At 37.2% G+C, this 25,459-nt stretch overlaps 2 protein-coding genes and 1 long non-coding RNA gene across 4 annotated transcripts; 1 reads left to right on the top strand and 2 right to left on the bottom strand.

Annotated features, from left to right (window-relative positions):
* Positions 1-848: 848 nt before the first annotated feature.
* On the bottom strand, positions 849-3,242 carry LOC113313414. Of its 2 annotated transcripts, XR_003341825.1 has the most exons (4): positions 3,077-3,236; positions 2,267-2,373; positions 1,506-1,718; positions 849-1,253 (listed from the first exon to the last, which is right to left on the bottom strand). It is a non-coding gene; the product is annotated as an uncharacterized LOC113313414 (long non-coding RNA). The 2 variants fall into 2 exon arrangements; XR_003341826.1 differs by lacking the exon at positions 2,267-2,373 and having other exon boundaries at positions 3,077-3,242.
* An 8,549-nt stretch (positions 3,243-11,791) lies between these two features.
* LOC113311570 (uncharacterized protein At4g02000-like) lies at positions 11,792-12,799 on the top strand. Its single transcript, XM_026560397.1, has one exon. The coding sequence runs from the start codon at positions 11,792-11,794 to the stop codon at positions 12,797-12,799; it is 1,008 nt and encodes a 335-aa protein (XP_026416182.1).
* Positions 12,800-21,443: 8,644 nt separating this feature from the next.
* LOC113311569 lies at positions 21,444-22,232 on the bottom strand. The gene has a single exon (XM_026560396.1). It carries the CDS (start codon positions 22,230-22,232, stop codon positions 21,444-21,446), a length of 789 nt encoding a protein of 262 aa, XP_026416181.1.
* Between the last annotated feature and the right edge of the window lie 3,227 nt (positions 22,233-25,459).

The raw sequence follows: 25,459 nt of genomic DNA, 5'->3' as shown, positions 1-25,459 counted from the left end.
TTATACCGTTAACAAAAGTTGCAATATAACCATTACACATACCTACGTACGTGTATATAGTGGATAATAGTATGTTCCTAAAAGTATTTCCTACAAGCTATACTGTTGCATAGACCTTCACACATACAATCCACTTCACTCCTGCTGGGAAGTGTTTTTACAGTCCATACTACAGCGTCATACATTTGTATTTTACAGCCCTAGCCACAACGTCGCATATTTCTGATTTATAGCTCCAAAAGGTCAATATACACATCAAAAGCACCATTTGTCACCTCGTGCAAAAAATTCTTTGTTAGCATCAGCTCCAACTTTAACTGTTTTACTGCAATTACAAAAGGGTTTCGCCTTGACCGTATCCAGCACCTCATTTCATATTCTCTTCTCGTTGGAATAAGTGAGAGAGGCCCTAGTGATTTGGACCACCAAATGTGGGTTCAGTTTCGCAAACTCATCAAAACTGGGTAGGAGGACTATATGTTTGTATTGTAGTACTATCAACTTTAACGCAGCAAGCTTCAATGTCTCGTTAGAGACAGCATCCGAGATTTCTAGAACTTTTAGTGCACTTTGACGAGTTTAGTAGTTTAAGAAGGGGCTAAGAGCTGAAATGCCCCAATTTGGGGGTGTCGTCAGTGGAAATGCCCCGAAATTTGAAAAAAAGTTAAAATGCCCCGTTCTGTCAAGTTGGCCGTTACTAGCAGTTAAAAGGTCAATTTAGCACAGATGTGAACTCGCACGTGTGCAAAAATGACAGTTTTATCCTTAAATTCAGAGATTAAATCTAACACGTGACAGATTACTGAAATGGACGGTTATGGATTCCGACCATTCAATAAAAGAGCATATTTCAGCAGTGCAAGAACTTCTATTAACTGATATGGTTACATGGTAAATTTAGTGAAACAAATACACTTCAAACACACAGAAATTTGATGTTTGCCTCTGAAGTAGGACGTTGAACACCCAAAAATTACAATTCTAGCAAGGTTTCTAAGAGAGCTTGTTTATGTAGCAATCATTACGAGAAAAGAGCAGAAGTATAAAAACTTATGATAATTTGGAGACATTTTTTTTTTGGACATTGCACAAAAATGAAACTACTAAGTACTAATGTAGACTGTCAGAAAGTACTCATCGTCTTTGTACGTGTACTCTTCAGGAACTTGCTTCAAAAGCTTCACTCGTGACTCGTATGCATCATCTCCACGCAACATATCAGGAACCCATGAGACTTCAGTTTTCATAGACACCTAACAATGACAGACAAATATTTTAATTACATAAAAGTATTTATGAAACCTAAAGCAAAAGGCTAGAGATGCTGTTCAACTGCTAAGAAAAACAAGACCGGTTTCTAAAAAGCAAACATTTAGACTGCTGGAGCAACCATATATACTCTCTGCTACCATAAAAATTCAACGTTTCAAACATAAAAATTCAATGTTTCAAACATAATAAGGCCAAAAACATTTACTGTAAGAAAGGCTCGGTAAAAAAGCTACCGTTTCTAGAGCTCCTCTGATGACTCCGCTGAGGACATTGCAATAATATAGACCTTGGCATGTATCAGGAAGCTCAACAAAGTTTATAAAGGGGTTATCCTCCAAGACGAGACTATCAACATCCCAATTGGTCACAAATGCACCGACAATCAATCAGTTTCTGCCAAGAGATCCATCATGTACGTCGGTGTAAGTCGGAGGCCCTAAAAAGGACTTAATCATACATAAAAAAACAATTACAAAAAGAATAAGAGAACTTCAGTGAAAACTTGACAGCAAGTTGCAGCTTAAATTTGGGGGAAACGCCAAATAAAAGGGTTTAAAAAATTCATAAACATTTCTACTATTGAAGAAGCAAATAAATGCATGTAGTGTTTACTACCTCCGTTACTTTTTAATAGGCCAGTTTCTATAAATAAATATTTCAAAAAAATAGGCCAGTTTCCTAATTGGGAAAGTCAAATGTTACTTTAATTTTCTGGGACCACTTTTCTTTTAACTTCTTTTGATGACAAGTGTTATGTGGACCATTTCACTTATTTCTTTGGCTGACAAGTGTCATGGGGACCGTTTCACTTCACTTCTTTTATTGACAAGTGTTTAGAGAATCACTTTCAATAATTAGTTCTCTTAATTTCCTTAATTTTCTCAAAAAAAAAGAAACTGGCCTATTAAAAAGTAACGGGGAGTATATGCTAACAACACATCTGCTTTAAGTCAAAACTTGATTAGTTGTGTGCATAAATAATTTGAGATTATACCCATGAACATTGTTCCACTAGTGCCAGCTTTACAATCCATCAAATAAATATCTCTATGCTTGCCCCCTATTACACTAACACGGAAATCCCTCTCCATACTACCCATCCTGAAAGAGTTAAAAAAATAAAAATAAAATAACTTATTTTGAGTTGAGTGAATCTCAAAAATCACCTAGCAACTTTGCTCAGCAAAAAAAATCAACTTTGCAAATTACTTTGGTCTCTTATTATAACAAGAAACTACTTTACCATACAGAACCCATAGTGATCACTAGTCTAGCACATACATATTGCCAAACCAGCAAATACATCATTCTTATTACGATGAAACCATCTTATAATTAACTTCACACTTTTTGCCTGAATTACTAATCAACCAGTAGGATTCATACAATTCATACAATGATATAAGCATGAATTTACTAACCATAGCCCATTACTAATCAACAGTCATTGCACAAAGCATAATTACCGACCATAAATTACTAATCAACAGTCATTTACAAACCATAAACCATCTAAGTAGGATTCGTAGACCAAGTAGGATTCTACAATGATATAAGCATTTCAGTCATTGCATAAAGCTTAAATTTTAACATTAAAAATTACTAACCATAAATTACTAATCAACCATAAATTTTAACATCAAATTTCTCATATTGATAAATCCCATAATAATTCCCAATTTCAGAAACCCTAATTTCATCACTGAATCATGTTAAACTTCAACTATAATCGACTAAAAACATATAACAAATCATTCATGTGTCGATTTTAACAAAAACAATCAAGGGGGTTCGGATTACTTACTCGTTTTAGCAAAGAAGAACAATTCTTTTCCAACAACTCTAGCACCACCGTAAACCACCATGGATGAACTCAACGTTCTCGATCTAACTGGATCTATTTCTCTATCTCGATCTTCCTCTCTTCTCTTCTTCCCACTCACTCTCGATCTGTTTCCTTCGTTTTTTTTTTTTTACAGGGTTATGCACGAGCCACGAAGAGATAAGGTGTCGAGTTTTGTAATGCTTTTGGAAAGGGCATGGTCGACATTTCATATACCCATTGACTGGTCAAAATCCCCTTCGTTGACCTCTTGACAGCTCATTCTGTTATAGTAGACAGAACGGGGCATTTTCACTTTTTTCAAATGTCGGGGCATTTTAGCAACCATGGCATCCAAATTGGGGTATTCTGGCTAATTTTCCTTTAAGAAGCCGTTTCTCAGAGAAATTCTGCAAATGTAGAATATCACACTTGTCGGCTGCTACCATAAGGGAGCAAAAATGCTTCTCAAACTTCTCTATAGCCAAGTCTCCCCGGTAAAGAAACTCCAAGAATGTCTCAAGCTTTTCATAATTAAATTCCGGGAGAGAAATGCAGTCACCTTGTGCAGCTTTGCACGAATCTGATTCTAGCATCGTCTTCAGTATATCTGATCTTGTTGCCTACAATGTTTACACACAAGATATCATAAGCGTCACATCCATAGTTGCAAGGAATAAATAGTGTCCAATGTCCTTGGATTACTAACCGACAAAAATTTATGAGCCCTTATGGAAGGACTACTGCCAGGCTTCACTCGAATATCTGAGTAAATTCCCTCCCTAACCGCGACAGCCACTCACTAAGAAAAGAAATCCATCCTTCTCTCCCGTCACTTCCTTTTGGCATGAGGAAACCCCAACATTGCAACATGTTAATTAATTACATAAATGATCGATATCATGCATCTAACTTTTCAACCTAGCACAAGAAAAAAATAAATAAATAAAGCGATTTGTGCATATCCTGTTAACTTGTATACCAGGGCATACCTTAAGCATTAATTTTTATCACACCGTTTTATTGATTATAGAACTTTCTTCATCGGAACCTATTAATTAGTACTCCCTCCGTCCCTAATAAGATGACCTATTTGGTTTTAAACTTTGTCCCATAAATAGATGACCTATTTCATTAATCAAGGGATATTTCTAAAACTGCCCTTTTAATTGATTATTTTTTCTATAAGAAATATGTATAATTTGAGTTAGAACAAGGTTTTTGGTTTTAATATCTTCCACACTTAACTTGTGGAGATTCATTCATTATTTATACTTGAAGATGTTACAGAGATAGAGATTAACAGACGATAAAATAGCTAACCAAGATGGAACGAGTTACACGCATTCAATGCGATTTGTTAGCTAGTCATGAGGATGACTGAAACTGGATGCTGACTCTAGGATGACTGAGCTAGTTGCTTAACACCTCCCCTCAAGTTTTACGTGAGCTGACGAATGTGCAACTTGGCTCGCAAAAAATGAAATCTTGGCGCAGAAAGGCCCTTGGTAAAAATATCCGCCAACTGATCCTTTGAGCTTATGAACCTAACCAGCAACTGCTTTCTTGCAACTCTTTCACGGATAAAATGGTAATCAATCTCAATATGTTTGGTACGGGAATGGAAAACTGGATTTGATGCAAGGTATGTTGCCCCTAGGTTGTCACACCATAACAAGGGTGGGGAAATGTTGATGCCAAGTTCCTGAAGCAAAGATTGAATCCAGATAATTTCTGAAGTGGCAATTGCCATACCACGATACTCAGCCTCTGTACTAGACTTAGAGACCGTCTTCTGCTTTCTAGCACTCCATGAAATAATATTTCCACCGAAGTAAATACAATAACCACTCGTCGAACGACGATCATCTAGACTGCCAGCCCAGTCAGCATCAAAATACGCATGGAGGGAGAAATCACGAGATCCACCAAGATGAATGCCATAGTCTATGGTAGTTTTCAAATATATGATAATCCGTTTGACAATATCCCAATGCTCAACATATGGGTCATGCATATACTGACATACCTTATTGACAGCAACAAAAATGTCAGGTCTAGTAAGATGTAAGTATTGCAGCGCACCTACGACACTACGATAGAGTGTAGGATCCTTGAATCTCTCACTGCCTCCTTTTTGAATCTTCTCATTTGCAGCTAGAGGAGTAGATACAGGTTTCACACCATCCATTTTTGTACGTTTCAAAAGATCAGTTACATACTTTCTCTGAGTAAGAACCAGCGTATTGTCACTCCTGATGACCTCAACACCCAAGAAGAATGATAAATCTCCCATATCCTTCAGAGCAAACTCAGAACCAAGAGACTCTACCAGCTGCTGAATCTTAGAGGCATTAGAACCTGTGACAATTATGTCATCCACATAAATGAGAACATAGGTGACATAGTCAGGAGTTTTTAATATAAACAATGAGCTATCAGATATAGAACCTGTGAAACCAAGATTAACCAGATAGCTGCTGAGCCTCGAAAACCAAGCACGTGGGGCCTGTTTGAGGCCATATAACGATTTATGCAACTTACAGACATGATTCGGATAGTTAGGATCAACATACCCAGCAGGCTGCTTCATGTAGACCTCCTCCTACAAGTTTCCATGGAGGAATGCATTTTCAACATCCAACTGCTTCAATGGCCAGCGTTGCATTACAGCAATAGATAAAACAAGACGTATAGTACACAGTTTTATCACGGGGCTGAATGTCTCACCATAATCAATTCTTGCTTGTTGATTGAACCCTTTGGCAACCAGACGTGCTTTATGCTGACTTATACTGCCATCTGGATTTTGTTTAACACGAAAGACCCACTTCGAACCTACAACATTCATTCCTTCCTGAAAAGGGACCAATGAGAATGTACCATTTCGAATCAGTGCATTAATCTGAACATCCATAGCTTTTCTCCACTTAGGATGTTTGCAGGCTATAGAGTAGCAAGTCGGTTCCATGAAGTCCTCTTCCAAAAGTGGATGCTTCGTGGCAGTCAAACATAGCTTCTGAATGGGTTTCGTAATACCAGATTTTTCTCGAGTCGTCATAGGATGGACCACAACTGCAGGTTCCTCATGATGAACCCTTGATGAAGCTGCGCTAGTGTTAGGTAACACAGAATCAGATGCTGAAACAGGTTCTGTCACATTCAACGTTGGTGCAGGAGAACTCTCCAGATCAGGAGAATCTGGAGCATATGATGCAGCTGGTGATGGAGCAAGAACTGTTGGAGCATATTGAGCATCTTCCTGATGTACTTGTGAGTTACATTGGTTAAAAGGATGAGAAAGTAAAACACTAGTACTGGAAGCTACATTACCTGAACAAGACAATGGAGTTTGGCGCTGCCGAGAAGACTGGAATGGGAATGATCTTTCTTCAAACCTAACATGACGCGATATGTATAGCCTGTTTGTTTCCTGATGCAAACACAAATAACCTTTGTGTGTACTGCTATATCCTATAAAGACACAGGGAAGAGACCTTGGTTCAAGTTTATTTGCATTATAAGGACGAAGGAAGGGATATGCTAGACAACCAAAAACTCGTAAGAAAGAGTAGTCTGGAGATTTTTGAAAAAGAATTTCTAGTTGGACTTTGGAAGCCTGTTGATAAAAAAACAGGTTGTGGTAAAGGCATCATCCCAGAAGGAACGAGGCATGTGTGCATGAAACAAAAGAGCCAAACCAGACTCGGTCACATGACGAATTCTACGTTCTGCCAAGCCATTTTGAGGTGACGTGTATGGACACGAAAATCTATGTTGAATACCTGATTCATTGAGATAAGATGTGAACTTCTTATACTCTAAGGCATTGTCTGACTAAAATATTTTGATTTTATTGTCAGTGAGATTTTCAACCTGTTTGTGAAACATTATGAAAGTCTTAAGAGCATCTGACCTTTGCACAAGTGGGAAAACCCAGGTATAATGAGAAAAGACATCCATTATCAACATGAAATAATGAAAACCAGATCTTGACAAGTGCGGAGAGACCCAAATATCAGAAACAACCAAGCTCAAGGGCTTGTCATAAACAGTCGTACTAAGAGAGAAAGACAACTTCTTGCTCTTACTGATGTGGCAAGAGTGACAAAAATCAAAGGTTTTATTAGCAACAGGAAGGGAAAATTGATGGCATATTCTTGAGACTGTGCGCAACATGGGATGACCTAATCTCTGGTGCCACAATGGTAAACTAGAAGCAACATTTGCCTGTGGTTTTATTGGATGATCCAGCACACTGACTCCATCTAGGACATACAGACCATTCCTTTCAAGTCCTCTCATCAGTGGTAGCCCCGAGTGCTTGTCCTTCACAACAAAAAAAGACGTGTGAAATTCAAAGAAAACTGCATTGTCTTTACAGAATTTAGACACTGACAGTAAATTACACTTGATTTCAGGTACATGATAAACATTATTCAAGCAAAAATATCTAGAATTTTTGGTAAATGAACTGTTTCCAATATGAGAAATAGTCAATGAATTACCATTACCCACTTTCACTTGTTCAGTGACATCATACTCATGAGGAATAGTCAAATTTCTCTTGTCTGCTGTCAGATGATTCGTATCTCCTGTGTCTGTAACCCATTGTGTGTCTTGGTGTCCACCAGGTAGAGCTATGTAAGAAGATGGTTGGCGCTGCTGATTGGTATTAGGTTTCTCATAACGAAACCAACATCTATCTACAAGATGATTTCTTTTCTTGCAGATTTAGCACTTTGGTCCTGTGCCGGTATCATTCTGTGACTGCTGCTGGTTATTGCGCTGTGAATAATAGTTGTTGTTGTTCCTTCTAAGAGACATATTTGTATGTTGCTGATACTGAGAACCTGGACCAGCATATCTCCTTTGGTCCTGTCTATTGCCAGATGTTGTTGTAGTAGACACAGCTACATTGGCTAATGGTGACTACAGCAAGGCTAGTTGTTGCTCTAGCCTCATATCAAAAGTTAAAAGATGGGAGTAAAAGAGATCAATGTCCATACCCTCAATTGTAGTGAGAGAAGTGACAATCGGATCATAGCTTTGATTTAAGCCATTGCAGATGGCTTGCTTCTTTTCATCACTAGATACTGTATAACCTGATTCTGCTAATTGAGCAAACAGAGCTTTAACATCAGTCAAATAAGATTTCAGAGTCTTATTACCTTTTGAGAGGTTGTGAAGCTGCTTCTTGAGGTTCATTTGATGAACAAAGGTTTTGGGTGCATATTCTGATTCCAACTTGTCCCATATTTCCTTAGCTGTGTCTAGTCTTGCTACCGTGCTTAAGACTTCAGGTGTCAAGGTTGAATTCAGCCATCCAACTATCAGTGAGTCTTGAGATTCATACGCAGTAAAACTAGGATTTATGGTTACACCATCTGGAAGTGTTTTTGCTGGTTTTTGTTTTGTTCCATCTATGAAACCTGTGAGATCATGACCCTTAAGAATAGGTTTAAATTGAGCCTTCCAGAGCAGATGATTTGTTTCGGTGTGTTTCAAGGTTACGAGATGGTCAATTTGTACTTGGCGTAGGGTGTTTGTAGTATCTGCCATTGTTGATGGTGCAGAATTGTTTTTGATGTTCTGTATTTTTTTTTTGATAAGCGGAAGGTGGCTTGGATCAAAAGCTGATACCAAGTTAGAATAAGGTTTTTGGTTTTAATATCTTCCACACTTAACTTGTGGAGATTCATTCATTATTTATACTTGAAGATGTTACAGAGATAGAGATTAACAAACGATAAAATAGCTAACCAAAATGGAACGAGTTACACGCATTCAATGCGATTTGTTAGCTAGTCCTGAGGATGACTGAAACTGGATGCTGACTCTAGGATGACTGAGCTAGTTGCTTAACAATTTGATAGTCATGTTTATATTTGTTGCGTAGGTGTTTTAAAATGCTTTTCAACGGTATAAAGTTTATAAAAAACCGTGGTATAGTTTAAGAGATAAATCGTTTCTACATTTTACTAATTATTGCCCATAAGGGTATCATTGTAAAAAATAGTTAAATATACTCCATTTTCCTCCTTGCCTTAAAATTTGTGCAAACTACAACTAAGTCATCTTATTGGGGATGGAGGGAGTAGGTGAGTAGGTGACTATTTGTCTAGGAATTCATAGGTTTCAACGGAGTTATAGATTTTTTGGAAAACCAATCACACGTATTTTAAAACATGTTAATTCCATTATTACCTTTATATCCAACCACATAAATTATTCGTAATTAAACAATCACATAAATCAACCCTAACCCTCTTACCTAAATTAACCCTCTTATCTAAATTGAACACGTGTATGTAAGACTAGCTGCTAGGTCCGAGAAAATATATTTTTATTGAGTGATGCTACGTTGACATCAAAAAAAGATCGGGACAAATTCCGTGAGGGGATCAGAGTCCGAGGGAGAAACTTCTCAGCATTGGGATTAGAAGCATGCAGATGTGGGTCCTGCAGCCGTGAGTCAGGGAATTTGCTGCAGTATTTTCTCCCATAACCTAGCATTATTGATTTTTATTCCCTTATATACTTATTCAAAAAATTCTTTTTTGTATTTGGACAACGCAAAAACAACATACTCACAATTCAACACAAAAGCGGGACCCCCTGTTTGCTTCTGTGCTGGGGCCCACACATTTGTTCTCTCTAGAGGTTTTTGGCTGGTTAAAAACGGCAGTTCATACAGAACTACTGTTACTTATTTCCTTTCTAAAACTTTCTCATCTCCGAACAGTTGCAAAGAAGTAACCAACCGTATAAACAATCTATGCTCAGTTTAAATTTTAAATCCTACAATTAAAAAATTTCCACCGCTATAAATCATACTCTTAGCTCATTCTATATAATCGATCCCTGATACTTTCTTTTTCATTGAGGTCTCAAGGGTTTTTCTTTTCCGCCATTAATACAGATTTCGCAGCATACTCAAATGCCCAAGAACGAAAACACTTTTTTTTTTCTTTTCTATTGTCACTTTACAACATAAATTAAAAAAAAAATCCCCAATGTTCGCCCAAGGCTTACTGGATTCAATTAAAATTTTCACATTTGGTATGGTTGATCTACCCTGAAGAAAAAAGAGAGATAAGAATTGCAGCTAGGAGTCTGCAAGTAAGAGCAAAAAGAAGAGAGGAAGGTGAGGGGTTAAAGAATGATGATAAAAATCAAGACCATTTATATATCTGTGCAGGGTCCACAACAAATATAATAAAGAATCCCAAAACTCTAAGGTGGTGTTTGGTATCCTGGATATCCCATCCTAGATTGGGTTATCCAGCAAAAAACTGTTAAAATGTGTTTGTCTTACTGCAATTCCAATCCTGGATAAGGATTACTAAACCTTCCTTGATTTTAGGAAGCTTAAAAAGTGAGGTTATGGTATTCTTCCAAATACCTGGGATACCTATATCCTCACCTGGGTTAGACAGTTATTTTCCTTTAAAATAAGTATTTATCTAAGAAATAATTATTTATATTAAAATATTTTTGTAGTTAAACAAACACAAATTAACCTAACCCAAGATATGATAGAATTTTAGACAAACACCATTAAAACTAACCATTAACAAGGTTATCATAAATTAAATTAAGATAAACTTTTCCAGGATATGTTATCTTGTTTCCAAGCTCCCAAACAGACCCTAAGGTCGTATCTGTCAGTCTTGATAGCCTAACCTAGGTTGGGTTATCCTTTAAATAACCGTGTATTGTGTTTGGGTGGGTGCTTATTCCATATGAAGATAAGAATAGTGTATCCTACCTAAATTTTAGGAGGCTAACAAGATGGGATTTTGGAATTCCATGTAAAATTTGAAATACCTTAATCCTTTTCTGGATTAGATAGTTATTTTTATAACTACTTTTTTTATTTAAACTTTCCTTATTCTCAAAACCATAAATTTATATGGTTTAGTTTTTTATTTCTTTTTTAATTAATTAATTTAGCTTGTATACAAGTCTGTTGACAAACAACATACTACATTAACCCAATGTGGAAAACAAACACCATTTAGAATAACCATTGTCATGATTTCTTGGATAAACCAAGGAATACCCTAATTTGGACAACATTTTTCATATCCAAGCTGCCAAACTGACCCTAAGAGTATCTGTGGAAATGAAACAGTGTTTTTATAGTAATTTTTTAAATTCAAAAACTTATGGTTCCGATGAAGAAAGTTCTGTAATCAATAAAATGGTGTGCTAAAAATTAATGCTTAAGTTGTGCCCTGGTATACAAGTCAACGGGATATGCACAAATCGCTTTATTTTATTTTATTTTCTTGTGCTAGGTTGAAAAGTTAGATGCATGATATTGATCATTCATGTAATTAATTAACATGTTGGATAAATTATAATCGATGTCAACAATGTTTACACAAAGAAATAAATAGCATGCATCTAACTTTTATGCTATTTTCTGCGGCATATAATAATCGATGCTTACTGGGAAGTTATTGTCTTTAGGACGACTCTCTCTTCGTCATTAGGACGACTCTCTCTTCATTCATATGATTTTTGTCAAGTACTGTTTCAAGATTTTTCTCTTCTAGTTTTCTGTTCTTTCTCGTTCTTAGTTCCCGTGTTTACTCCTTTCTTTCCTCACATCTTTCCCCCCCTCATATTTTCATTCCTTTTTTCATGGCTTCTTCTTCAAATCAACCCTTTGATGAACTGGTTCAAAAGATGTCAAATCCTTTTGAACATGACGATGGTGAGGAGACCTTAACCATAGATCTCCCTGAAGATTTCAATGAAGAAAAAACAGACTCGAAATACTGCATAGTTGCTAAGGTCATCAATGGTCGACAATATGGGCTTGGTATACTCCATAATATTCTCCAAAGAGCCTGGAGACCTTCGGGGGATATCACCGTTTCTGATTTTGGTCTAGGTATTTACATGATTAAATTTGCTCTTAGATGTGATTATTTTGCAGTTATAGAAGGATCACCGTGGTCTATCAATAATGATCTTCTTCTTTTCGAATTATGTGAACCTGGTAAACTGCCTTCGGAATACACCTTCCAACATGCTGTGTTCACTATCCAAATCCATGGTCTACCAATCAACCATATTAATGAAAAAACAGTTTCACACATTGCTGCAAGATTAGGAACCCCTCTTCCATCCAAACAAGGAGAGTCTGTTAAGTGGGGGAAGTATGCCAGGGTTAGAGTTAAACTTGACATCACAAAGTCTATTAGACAGAAGATCAAAGTTACTTTACCGTCAAAGAAAGTTGTTGAGATAGATTTGAGATATGAGAAACTCCCAAGGCTCTGTTTTTACTGTGGATTATTTGGTCATTTGGTGAAGCAATGCCCTATATTATCCAGAAAGTTGGAAGGTTTAGAGATTGACTTGGAGCAAGGTTTCGAGCAAAAAGCCAAAGAACTGAAACTAGCAAGATTCACAGAGGATATACAAGCAAATTTCAGATCAGCTTCATCTACTTCTTCTCAACTTGCCGGAGTTCAGACGCAGATTCTCGAAGAAACACCGGAGAAGCAGAACCGTCCATCCACATCTAAGGAATCATTACAGCCTGTCACATGCCCTAACTCCAGAAATCACTGCATTGATTTCCTTATCAATACCGTTACAAGAAAATCGAGCAAGAATGAAACGGCTCCAATTATTAATGATTGTCTTCTACCCAATAATCTCATAACTGCTAGTAATGGTACATAAATAATTGCCTTGAATGTACGCAGTAACGGCTCAAATTATCTCACCACTGATGTCGACCAGGATCAGCATCGAAACCCAAACCCAATTCTTAACCCACCATCCAGCCAACAATCCATATCCACCTCCTAGAAAAGTCCAGAAAACAACCCAATACTGGAGTCTCATGAGCTCAAAAATAATACCAACCCTAAAATCCCATATCAAAATTTCCCCGAGATGCAGGTAACCCCAATATCTCCTCACATTACAACTCCATCATTGTTTCTTAATAACCATATCTTTGTGACCCCATCTTCTCCCTCCTCTTCCATAAACACCTCGAGTCCTCCTCTGGTTAAGAAAAGTTGGAAAAGAGTTGCTCGGATTCAAAATACCATTAACAGTAATGAAATCACTCAACTCTCTGGTGCTAAGAGATCTTCAACCCCCATGGACTGTGATCCTCCAACAAAAATACCTCATTGTGCTTCTTCTACCCAAGAAAAGGATGTGGCGACTATCCTTCAAAAGTCGCAAGGGTCATGTTAGTGTTTTCATGGAACTGTCGTGGTATGGGGAATGACACGACAGTTTCTATCCTGAGTTCGTTTCTTCGATCTTGCAAACCCTCTATACTTTTTCTTTCTGAAACCAAACTCAACAGAAGAAACAGTATTATGTTTTGTAATTCACTCAACTTCCGTCATTTTCATTTTGTGCCCTCCATTGGCAAAAGTGGTGGCCTTCTTTGTTCTGGCAAGATAACATTGACCTTGTTGTCTCCTACTCCTCCACAATTCTCATCAGATGCCTTATACATCAACTCTTTCTTTTCCTCAATGGAACTATTCTGTGTCTATGCCCCCCCCCCCCCCCCCCCCCCCCCCCCCCCCCCCAGCAGAATGATAGAAATGGATTCTGGTCCGAAATCTCCAATCTTGTTGCTTCGACCAATAATCCCTGGTGTTTACTTGGAGACCTTAATGTCATTGCTAAACCATCTGAAAAGCATGGAGGCAGTTCAAGAACAAATACTATTTGTCGTGAGTTCAAGCGGTTCGTTCTTGATAGAGATGTGATAGACTTGGGCTATTCCGGTCCTGCTTTCACCTGGTGCAAATATGCTAAGAATGCTGAGCCGATCCTTGAAAGACTCGACAGAGTACTTACCAGTTCTTCTTGGAGGTTAATTTTTGAAAATGCTGATGTACTTCATTTTCCCAGAATCGGTTGTGATCATGCTCTGATACTTCTAAATACCTTAAGAAGAGGCCCTAAGAGGAAAAGGAACTTCAAACTTGAATACCACTGGACCGATCATCCCCAATTCCTGGAGGAAATTGAAAAAAGTTGGAGCATGTCAGATTGCAGTACTATTTGTTGGTTTTAGTCGGTTGTGGAAGTTTGATTTTTGGTCAAACTCTACCTTGCATAAACTTGTTCCTAAAGTTTAGGAACTTAAGAACCAAGTTAGGAAAACTTGTTCCCAAAGTTAGGGCTTCTTAAGGGCCAAGTTAGTTTCCCTATATAGAGGATTAGAATTAGAGGTGTAGAAATAATCCAACCTAGAAGAGTGGTAAATCCTTGTGCTTAGGGTTTTGGTCTCTTTGTTAGGGAGGGTCGTGTGCTACCGTGAAGGTCGATATCGGTGTGAGAGAAAAACTTGTAGAGAGAGGATTTTGGTGTTCTAGTGTTTCCATGTTTTTCCTCTGTTACTAGCAGCTGTAAAGAAGATGTAGAAGAGAAGGCATAAGGCTGGTTTGAAGAATGGTTAGAGAGTTGGTTTCTATGGTTTCTTCAATGATGTTCTCGGGTATGTCTTGTTAACTCTTTGGTTTTGTCTTGGGTTGCGGAAAGAGCATGTAATGGTCTTTGATTTAATGGAAGTTTTTTTGGTGGTGTTGGCCGTGGATGTAGCCTGTAAAGGTGAACCACGTATATCTTCTGTTGTGGTTGTGTGCCTGTTTATTTCATGTCTCTCTTATTATTTATCCCATATTTGGTTCAAATCACCAATTGCCCTTTGTGATCCTGTGATTCCGCTGCGCTCGGGGTGCCAATTTTCCCAACAATTGGTATCAGAGCCCAAGGACGGGCTAGTGTGATTAAACCTGGAATTGAACGATGGTTTATTGTTCGGGTGGAGAATATGTTTTGGAGATAATGTTTCAACAGGTGTTTACACAAAGATGGATTTGTGATGTGATTTACAAATCGGAGGTTCTACTTTGTAGAAGTTTATGTTCTTCTTTTAGTTTTATGAAGTAGTATCGGATGCAAAATAAGGCTGAATGAGGTGGAATACATATATACTTCTTGAAGAGTGTTAGTAATCATACACTATAAAGAATGGGTTACAAATTTTGAAGAAAGGATGGGCTGTGAGGTCTCAGGAAGAAGCAAATTCAGCAATGCTTCGAAGTTATGCACGAGATGTTATAGATTTATGTTCTTAAGTCTATGTTAAAATATTCTTGATGACTTGCACATAATATCAAGAATGTGCCCGATCTTAAAAGCATGTATACCACGGTAATATGGGCATTCACACGGTATATATTCTGAGCGAGTATGTTGGGTGTGATGGTGGTAAAAGTATGTCAGATTGGTGATGGCTTTGGGAATCGCTCAAAGGATTAAGCCTGTTAATCACATTGGAGGTGTTTGATGGTTTGTTTCATATACAAGGTAATCATGACATGTGCTGGAGTATGATATTGAAGCTAATTCTTCCTTTCTGGGTTAGAATTCAATATGTTGTTAGCTTACTGGTTAGGTGTATCTAGTAGAGATTCTTCTGGATGGTTCTCTTGATGATCAATGGTGGAGTCTGTGCAAGGATTCGTTGATGGTGATTAAAGATTTTCATGGTTTTTATGAAACATGATCAATTTCACAAATGTTCTTCTAGTAGAAAATTGTTTGAAGACTTTTATCAACATCGTGGTGTTTTGGTCGAAGAGATGGTTCTACGAAGATGGAAGTTCTGATGTGAGCTTCAAAGTAATTCTACGGGTATATAGAGATTGTGTGCAACCGAATTAAGGTATTTCTTTGTTAGATCATCTCATTCTTGGAAGCATGATCCGAGGTGGAGAATTGTTGGTTTTAGTCGGCTGTGAAAGTTTGATTTTTGGTCAAACTCTACCTTGCATAAACTTGTTCCTAAAGTTTAGGAACTGAAGAAGCAAGTTAGGAAAACTTGTTCCCAAAGTTAGGGCTTCTTAAGGGCCAAGTTAGTTTCCCTATATAAAGGATTAGAATTAGAGGTGTAGAAATAATCCAACCTAGAAGAGTGGTAAATCCTTGTGCTTAGGGTTTTGGTCTCTTTGTTAGGGAGGGTCGTGTGCTATCGTGAAGGTCTATATCGGTGTGAGAGAAAAACTTGTAGAGAGAGGATTTTGGTGTTCTAGTGTTTAGGGTTTGGGGATTTTCCCTGAACCTAGTTTCTAGTGTTTCCATGTTTTTCCTCTGAACTAGCAACTGTAAAGAAGATGTAGAAGAGAAGACATAAGGCTGGTTTGAAGAATGGTTAAAGAGTTGGTATCTATGGTTTCTTCAATGGTGTTCTCGGGTATGTCTTGTTAACTCTTTGGTTTTGTCTTGGGTTGCGGAAAGAGCATGTAATGGTCTTTGATTTAATGAAAGTTTTGTGGTGGTGTTGGTCGTGGATGTATCCTGTAAAGGTGAACCACGTATATCTTGTGTTGTGGTTGTGTGCCTTTTTATTTTATGTATCTCTTATTATTTATCCCATATTTGGTTCAAATCACCCATTGCCCTTTGTGATCCTGTGATTCCGCTGCGCTCGGGGTGCCAATTTTCCCAACATTATTAACAAGCTTGAATTATTTGGTAAACATCTTTCTAAATGGAGTCGCGATACCTTTGGCCATATTCACTGGGAACTAGAAAGGGAAAGACAGAATCTGGTGGAGTTGCAATCTAGAGATCATTTGGCAGATATAAGAGAAGAAGAGAAAGTCCTTATTCAACATATTCATGTTCTTGAAAAAAGAGAAAAAATGTTCCGGGAGCAAAGAAATAAATCCAACTGGGTTCCTTGCACTGATAAGAATACTCGGATTTTTCACTTATCCGTTTTGCATAGACGATCTAAAAATAGGATTCTTACCCTAAAAAACTCGGATGGCAATTGGATATCTGAGCATGAACAGGTTAAAGAGTTGTTAGTTTCTCATTTCCACCAGGTGTTCACGAAGGATAACCCAGTGTCCCCTAATCTCTTTACCATAGATAATGCTAATTCTCTGTCGGAAGATGAATGCAGGTCTCTTGCAGTGGTGCCAACTCCGGATGAAATTCATAAAGTTATTAAGGACATGAAACCTCTTAAGGCTCTTGGTCCGGACGGCTTTCCGGCACTGTTCTACAAAAAGGGATGGCATATTGTTGGTGGAGATGTCACTCGTCTTATACAAGATTGCTTCAGATTCTCGATGCTCCCCTGGCTTAAATCATACCTACCTGTCCTTAGTTCCCAAGGTAAAAAATCCATCCTCCCCGTCTGATTATAGACCTATCGCATTATGCAATGTTATCTATAAAGTGATCACAAAAATCATTACTAAAAGACTCACCCTTTTCTTGATGAGTTAGTTGAGAAGAACCAATCTGCCTTCATCCCAGGTAGGTAGATTATAGATAATATTTTGGCGGCTAAGGAATTGGTTCATTCAATGGGTCAATCAACCTCTATTTTAGGCTCTTTTGCACTCAAGTTAGATATGAGTAAAGCCTATGATAGAGTAAATTGGGATTTCTTAAGTATGGTGTTACATAGTTTTGGTATCTCCGGCGCTATCCATTCCCTGATCATGAATTGTGTGCAGACCACTTCTTTTTCTGTCCTTATTAATGGTCAGCCAGAAGGTTTTTTTAGAGGAAATAGGGGAATCAGACAGGGGTGTCCCTTGTCACCATATCTATTTATTCTCTGTTCTCAAAGTCTCTCTAGTATTATAATGAGAATGGAGTTGGATGGTTTATACTCAGGGTACAGATTAAATAGATGGGCACCATCGGTGACACATCTCATGTTTGCATACGATGTAATGAATTGAAAGACAAGAAATGTCGTCGAAAACACAACATCTTTTATAGAAGACTATTAATGCAATTGCCAGTATTCTTAAGGATTACTCCTCATGGTCTTGGAAACAAGTTAACATCAATAAGTCATCCATTTACTTCAGTAAATCCGTACAGGAAGAGAGACAAAAAGATATTGTCAATTGTCTGGGTGTTAAAAGAATGCAGCTTAACGACTAATATTTGGGCATCAAGATTCTGAGTAAAAGCAGCAAAGTCGACTTATGATTTCTTGTTGGAAAAGTTCGACTCGAAACTAATAGGATGGAAAAGACATTTCTTTTCGCATACTGGAAGAACGACCTTAATTAAATCAGTATTATCTTTAATCCCTCTCTATTATATTGCTACAAACATTGTCCCTAAAGGTGTTATTCGCAAACTCGGGAAGACAATTTGGGACTTTTGGTGGGGACATTCTAAAGATACAAGGAAGTTACACCATATAAACAGGGTTAATTGGGGGCCCCAAGAAATAATTAGGGGCCTCAGAAATTTTATTCCTACACTAAAAAATCCATTTCCACCCCAAAATATAGTGAAAATACTGTTTTACCCTTCACTAGACCTAAAACTTAAAATTCTATTAACCCTTAACTCTGAACCCCAACTCATTTTCATTTTTAAATCTAAAAAAATAATCAGTCCCCTCCTCCTTTCCTCTCGACTCTCCATCACTACTGAAAAATAAGAGTCGTCGACCTCATAGTTATATACCCTAACGATTTTTCATATGCATGTTATTTGTATGAAAAATCGTTGATGTCTAGAATGTAGGAGATAACGACCCTTTTTTTGGGTTTTGACGACCCCTTTTTATACACTAACGACTCTTTATGACCAAAAACGATATCTTTGTCCAAAAAAAATGGAAGGATCGTCATTGTTTATTGGAGAATCGTCACCAAATTTGGTAGAGTCGTCATGATATTGAAGTGTTTCAAAAACGACCCTCATAATTCGTCATTGTTTCTTGACGAATCTAAACAGTCGTTAATGCTTATAAAAGAGTCGTTATCCTCTTCTAAGATTCAGAGATACATTAAAGGGTCGTCAACGATCCTCATGAGTCATCTTTGTTTAATGACGAGCGTAAACAATCGTTAATGCTTATAAAAGAGTCGTTATCTTCTTCTAATGTATTTCCGTCATTAATGACTCTTCAAAGAAGATAACGACTCTTTTATAAGCATTAACGACTGTTCAGAGTCGTTAAGAAATAATGACGAATTATGAGTGTCGTTTTGAGGGTCGTTTTAGAAACTTTAACGACTGTTAAGAGTCGGTATTGAAATACTTCACTATCTTGACGACTTTTCATGCAGGTCTGGGCAAAAACAAAAAAAAAATAAAAAAAAATTGCAAACAAAAATTTTGGAATAAAAAAGAAGGTTAAAATCAAATTAAGTGAGATTAACACTAATTGAGTAAAAAATTATCACTAATTAAATAAGGGTGGATTAGTATTTTTGTAAATTTTGACTAAGGGGTGACTTAAATTAGGTTTTAATGACCTTTTTTGTCCTTTAATGTGAGGCCCTGATTATTTTTCGGGGGCCATTTAAGCTCCACATATAAAGTGGGATTGGTTTTCTATTAATAAAGAACAGGGCGGCCTTGGTTTAAGATCTTTGGAGCATCTGAATTTGGCCTTAGTGGCTAAGATCGCTTGGAGGCTACTGAATGAGCCATCCTCTTTATGGAGCAAACTTCTACATGCGAAATACCTTAGAGGAGCCTCCTTCTGGTCTGTTAAAAACCCTCAAAAGTGTTCTAGTACTTGGTCTGCTTTGTTAGAGACTAGAGGCTTTTTAAAAAAAGGTTGTTTATGGCTTGTCGGCAACAGAACTAATATAAAGGTTTGGACTGATCCTTGGATCCCCACGATCCCTGGGTTTGTTCCTATCCTGCCTCAAGATGGAATTCTAACTGTGAATACTGTTGATGAGCTCATCATCCAGGAAGAAGGAAGATGGAATGCGGTCCTTATTCGACAGATTTTCGATCCATACACTGCTGCCCATATATGCGCTATTCCCATCTCAGATGCCGGGGTTGGTGACAAGTTGGTCTGGACCTTAACTTCTCACGGTAAGTACACCTCTCAGTCATTTCAGAAACTCTTATCCGAGTGCAAAGGGGAGTCGTCTTATTTCAATGATAATTCATTTCCATGGCGTAAGTTCTGGAGCATAAACAAACTACCTCCCAAGGTGCACATGTTTATTTGGCGTGTACTTCATAATGGTCTGGGTACTTTACACAAACTTGGGAGAATCATTGATGGTCTCCCTATTGAATGTCAGCTCTGTGGTAATAACGAAGAAACCATTGATCACCTTCTTACTCATTGCCAGTTTGCTAAGGCGGTCCTGTTTGGTTCTCCTCTCAATTTTAGAGGACCTGCCGACCCTTCATTTTCCACTAAGCAATGCATTTTGTCTTGGCTTGATGCTCATGATGGTGGTTATTCCGTGTGTCTTGGTGCCTGCCTACTTTGGGCAATTCGGAAGGCTAGAAATAAGCTTCACTTTGAAAAAATCAAGCCCCATATACCTTCCGTCATCAACGATGCAGTCTATTGGTTCTCCTTGTATTTCTTTGACGAAGAGGACCGCGATAATCCTTCTGTGCCTTCTCCTCACATCGTTGATAATAACTCGGTACAACACACTTGGTCTGCTCCTCCTGAAGGTATTGTTAAGATTAATGTGGACGTTGCTGTGGGTTCGAATAGGACTTCTGCTGCCGCGGTTGCTCGTACTCATGATGGTCAGTTCCTTGCTGCTTCTACAAAAATTTATGAACTTTCCATCCCCCTGGTAGCAGAAACCAAGAGTTTTCTCCTTGGTTTGCAGCTTGCTCAGAGTTATCAACATCAACGCATCATTATTGAAGGGGATTGTCTCAACGTGGTCGATGTGCTAAATGGTGTTTCTTCTTTCACGCCCTGGAGAATCAGATTTTTGGTAGAAGAGATTACCCAACTGTCAAGACACTTCAGCTTAGTAAGTTATAAGTTCGTGAAGAGAGGAGATAATGATGCAGATCACAATCTCGCATCGTATGCTTTAGAGCATAATGTTCAACAAGTTTGGACATCTTCTCAAATCCCAGCTTGTATTTCTTCTTGTATCTCTGCAGGGATAGTGAATCACTAGTTCCCCTGGCTTCTTCTTTGTTTTTGTTGTTTTCTTTTCTCTACCAAAAAAAATAAAATAAATAAAATAATCGATGCTTACCGAGTTGGTGTCCGCTGCATAGGATATGGACTTTTCGTGTGGCTCGTTGTTTATAAAGTTGATTATCTTGGATAAATTATAAATATGATAATCGATATACATCCTACTCGTATTAAATTCTATAACTCCAAAAAGCAAATTCACAGCATCAATTCAAGATTCAAAGTATTTTTTTTTTTCTATTCTGAATCACATATTTTATTGATTAATCATAAAGAAAGGTTACAAGAAAGATTTGAATATAAAAGAAGCCAACTACGTAGGCTTATAAAGAAAGAAATCAGAAACAAAAAGCAAGACAAAATTATATCCTAGCTGAATCTGTAATATGTAACTCTTTTTATTTCAATCCTGGGAAGAAATGTTGTCCTTCCTGTGAATACATGCCTTTCTCCTGCTCCTAAATTTGCACCTTTTTTTGCAGCATTATCAGCTGAGAAGTCCACTTCTCTGAGCTGGTGTTGAAAAATGACTGAAGATAAATTTTTGATTGCTTTTTGCCATGTTACCCTGACAAACCAAGGAGCTTGATTTCTTGCAAAATTTTCCATAACTGACTTTGAATCAGAACATACAATAATGTTCTGCATTTTCCATTCTACTGCCAATTCAGCTGCACACACAACAACATAGTTCTCTGCTACATAATTAGTTGTAATTCCTAAACCACAAGTCATTACTCCAACCACCTGACAAACATGATCCCTAATAACAACCCTAAATCCAACTTTCCCAGGATTACCAAAAGAAGAGCCATCACAGCAAAACATTACATAATCTGTTGGAGGAGGAAACCAAAAGCATTCCTTAATACTCTGAAACTTGATAGATCTGGATCCCAGAGCAAAGAAAGATATCATTTTGTGATCATAATTCTGGTTCCAAATATTCCCTTTCATCCTTAAACCTCCCTCAAACACTAGTTTTTTAATTCTGACTTTGAAAATTTGCTCATTTGGTTTAATATTATCAAAAAATCTCTTATTCTTTTGAAACCAAAGATCTTTAACAACAGAACATGCTGCTGTAATCCAAGCTTCTCTTACTAAAGGACTTTTTTTCTTTGCATTTTTCCATATGTCTTCAAAAGATTTAGGCATGGTGAAATCGAAAATCTCACTTAACCAACTCCAGATTTTAGTACTGAAAGGGCATTCCCATATCTAGTGGCTCATACTATCCAAATTATTCTCACGGATGCAACACCTAGAAGTTATATCATATCCATTTTTAACCATTGTAGGATCATCAACATAAATGCCTTGAATAATTTTCCAAACATTACTTGTTGTGCTAGGATGTAGAAAATAGTTCCATATATGCTTAGAGCATTCAAGAATAGGTTCTTTATGTCTTAAAATTGAAACTGCTGATGAAGTAGTGAATTTACCTTGCATATGACCAGTCCAAATGAGTAAGTCTTGCTCTCCACCAATATCAGGCAGTCTCAGAAAGGTGATCATCTGTTGCAGTTCTGAAGGAATACTCCATTGATTGTAATGAATCAACTGAGAAACTTACATGCTTAAATTATTCTTTGCATAGTCATGCATGCCTACTTTCTCAATTAAAGGAGTATCACCAATCCAGTTATCAAACCAGACATTGATATTATTGCCATTACCTATACACCATTTGATATTGTCTTTTAAAGAAATCCATGCCCACTTCAATCCAGGCCAAATAGAAGAAAATTTCCAGTTTTCAGTCCATTTACCATTTTTGTTCATGTACTTAGCTTTTATAAACAGAGCCCATTCTTCATTAGAGTTTATAATTCTCCACATCATCTTCATGAGCAAAGCCTTGTTAATTACCTCTAATATTTGAATACCCAAACCTCCTTCAGTGTAAGGAGTGCATACTTTCTTCCAAGATAATATTGTATATTTTATGATATCTCCATCTCCAGACCACAAGAAATTTCTTATAATTTTTTCACAGACCTTAATGATAGATGATGGCCATTTGTATACTGCCATATTATATAATGGAATACTGCACAGAACTGATTTTATAAACTCTACCCCGTCTTGAAAAGAAAGAAGTTTTCCCTTCCAAGCTGTTAGCTTCTTTTGAATCATTTCTACCATTGGCCACACAGTGGATACTTTAACTTTTCCAGGAGCAAATATAACACCAAGGTATTTATCAGGGAAGTGACTTAATTCCATTTGCATGAGATCCTTTATCTGATTCTTCCTCACAACTGAAGTTCCATCAATGAACAACTTACTTTTGGTTTTATTGATAATCTGACCAGATCCTTTTTGATATTTATCCAACAAGCTCATGAGATTCTCTATACTCTTCTTGGATCCATTACAGAAAATCAGAACATCATCAGCAAAGAACAAGTGTGTAGGATGTATACCTTTTCTTATGACCATCGTCTCTATCTTGCCTTCCTGCACCATTTTATGAATACATCTACTCAACACATCTTCCATAATAACAAATAGGGTTGGGGACAAAGGATCACCCTGTCTTAGTCCTCTACCAACAGAGAAAAATCCTTGTGGTCCACTATTTATCGTAATAGAATTTTTTGCTGATTCAAACAAAGTTTGCAACCACTGACACCAAGATGTTGAGAAACCATACTTGCTAAGAACCTGAAATAAGAATTGCCAATTTACTGAGTCATATGCCTGAGAAATATCAAGTTTCAGAGCTACATTTCCTCCTCTTGTCTTTTTCCTCATCTCATTTACTAGCTCAGAAGCTAAAATGATTTGCTCTCGTATACTTCTCCCTTTAATGTAAGCCACTTGCTGAGGACTTATCATTTTAGCCAACAAGGAACTCATTCTTGTATTGATTATTTTAGTAATTGTCTTAAAGTTGACATTACTAAGACCAATTGGCCTGAAATGATTAGGAGATTTAGCATCTTCAACTTTAGGAAACAGAACTAGAAAATTTGAATTAAGTCCTTTTGGAATGAATCTTCTTTGCCAGCAAAACTGAATAGCTTGAACAAAATCTGTATGAATTATGTGCCAGCAAGCTTTGTAGAAACAAGTTGAGAATCCATCTGGACCAGGGGAACTGTATGGGTCCATACTAAAGATAGCTTCCTTTATCTCTTCTTCATTTAGAACTGCATCAAGCATTTATTGATCTTATTTAGTAATAACCTCAGGGATGACTTCAAGGAGAGAATCAGCTTCTTCAGTTTCTTGAAATTGGAATTTTTGTTCAAAATGATTTACTAGGGTATCTGCTATCTTATTTTGATTTGAAATTATATCACCATTACTATCCTCAAGTTCACTAATGAAATTTCTTGATTGCCTAATCTTCAAATTAGTATGAAAAAAGCTTGTATTGGCAGAACCCTCCTTAACCCATTTTGTTCTAGTTTTTTGCTGCAGCATTGTTTTAAGTTGCATTTCTCTAGAATTATAATTATTTTCAGCCATAACCAAATTGTTCACCATCTCAGTATCAGCAGGATTGTTATCTGATAATTCCATTGCTTTCTGAACTTCCTCTTCTGCTTCTTTAATTTTGACATGGACATTACCAAACACATTCCAATTCCAGTCTCTCAGGATATTCTTCAATCTTTTTAATTTTTGTAATAAAACAAAAGCTGGATCACCAACAATATCTTCATTCCAGCAATCAGAAACTAAGTCCATGAAACCTGGATCACTTAACCACAATTTTTGAAATTTAAAAGGTATATTAGAAGGCTTGGGTATGATTGCACTTCCACCTAACAGAGGAGCATGATCAGAGGCAATTCTCAACCCAACTTTATAATCCCGATCAGCAAATTTTTGAAACCACAAACGATTCTACAGTCTACAAAGCTCTGTCCAAATTACTCAAAATCCTTTTGTTCCCATGTTGACAGTTTGACCAAGAAAATTGTAACCCAGACTTTGGAGCTTGAATTAATTCACAATTATCAAGACAAGTATTAAATTCTTGCATAATCTGCTCTTCCACCAATCTTCTCATCAGAAGAAACTATGGAATTGAAATCCCCAATAGCAAGCCAAGGATGCTTTAAGTCACTTATGAGCTCCATCTCACTCCATAAAAATCTTCTTTGAACCACCCCCGCATGAGCATGAATTCCAGAAACAAGAACACCTCCGATACTAACAGTAATCATCTGACTTGACATTGAAATTACTTTTGGTTCTGGTAAAGTTTTATTCCAAAATAACCATATATTGCCTTTTTGATTACCAACTGAATTATGAATAACTTTATTTTGCATTCCAGGAAGATTTAACTTATTGCAGAAGGAAGCACTACAAACTACTTTAGGTTCTGCTACAAAAACTAATGAAGGATGAAATTGATTTAT

Source organism: Papaver somniferum, chromosome 9 (genome assembly GCF_003573695.1).
Source record: "Papaver somniferum cultivar HN1 chromosome 9, ASM357369v1, whole genome shotgun sequence".
NCBI classification, from domain to species: Eukaryota; Viridiplantae; Streptophyta; class Magnoliopsida; order Ranunculales; family Papaveraceae; genus Papaver; species Papaver somniferum.
This window is presented reverse-complemented; position numbering and strand designations above follow the sequence as displayed.

Coding starts and splice junctions, on each gene's coding strand:
- LOC113311570 (XM_026560397.1), top strand. CDS start 11,792: ATGTCAAATCCTTTTGAACATGACGATGGTGAGGAGACCTTAACCATA.
- LOC113311569 (XM_026560396.1), bottom strand. CDS start 22,232: ATGCCTAAATCTTTTGAAGACATATGGAAAAATGCAAAGAAAAAAAGT.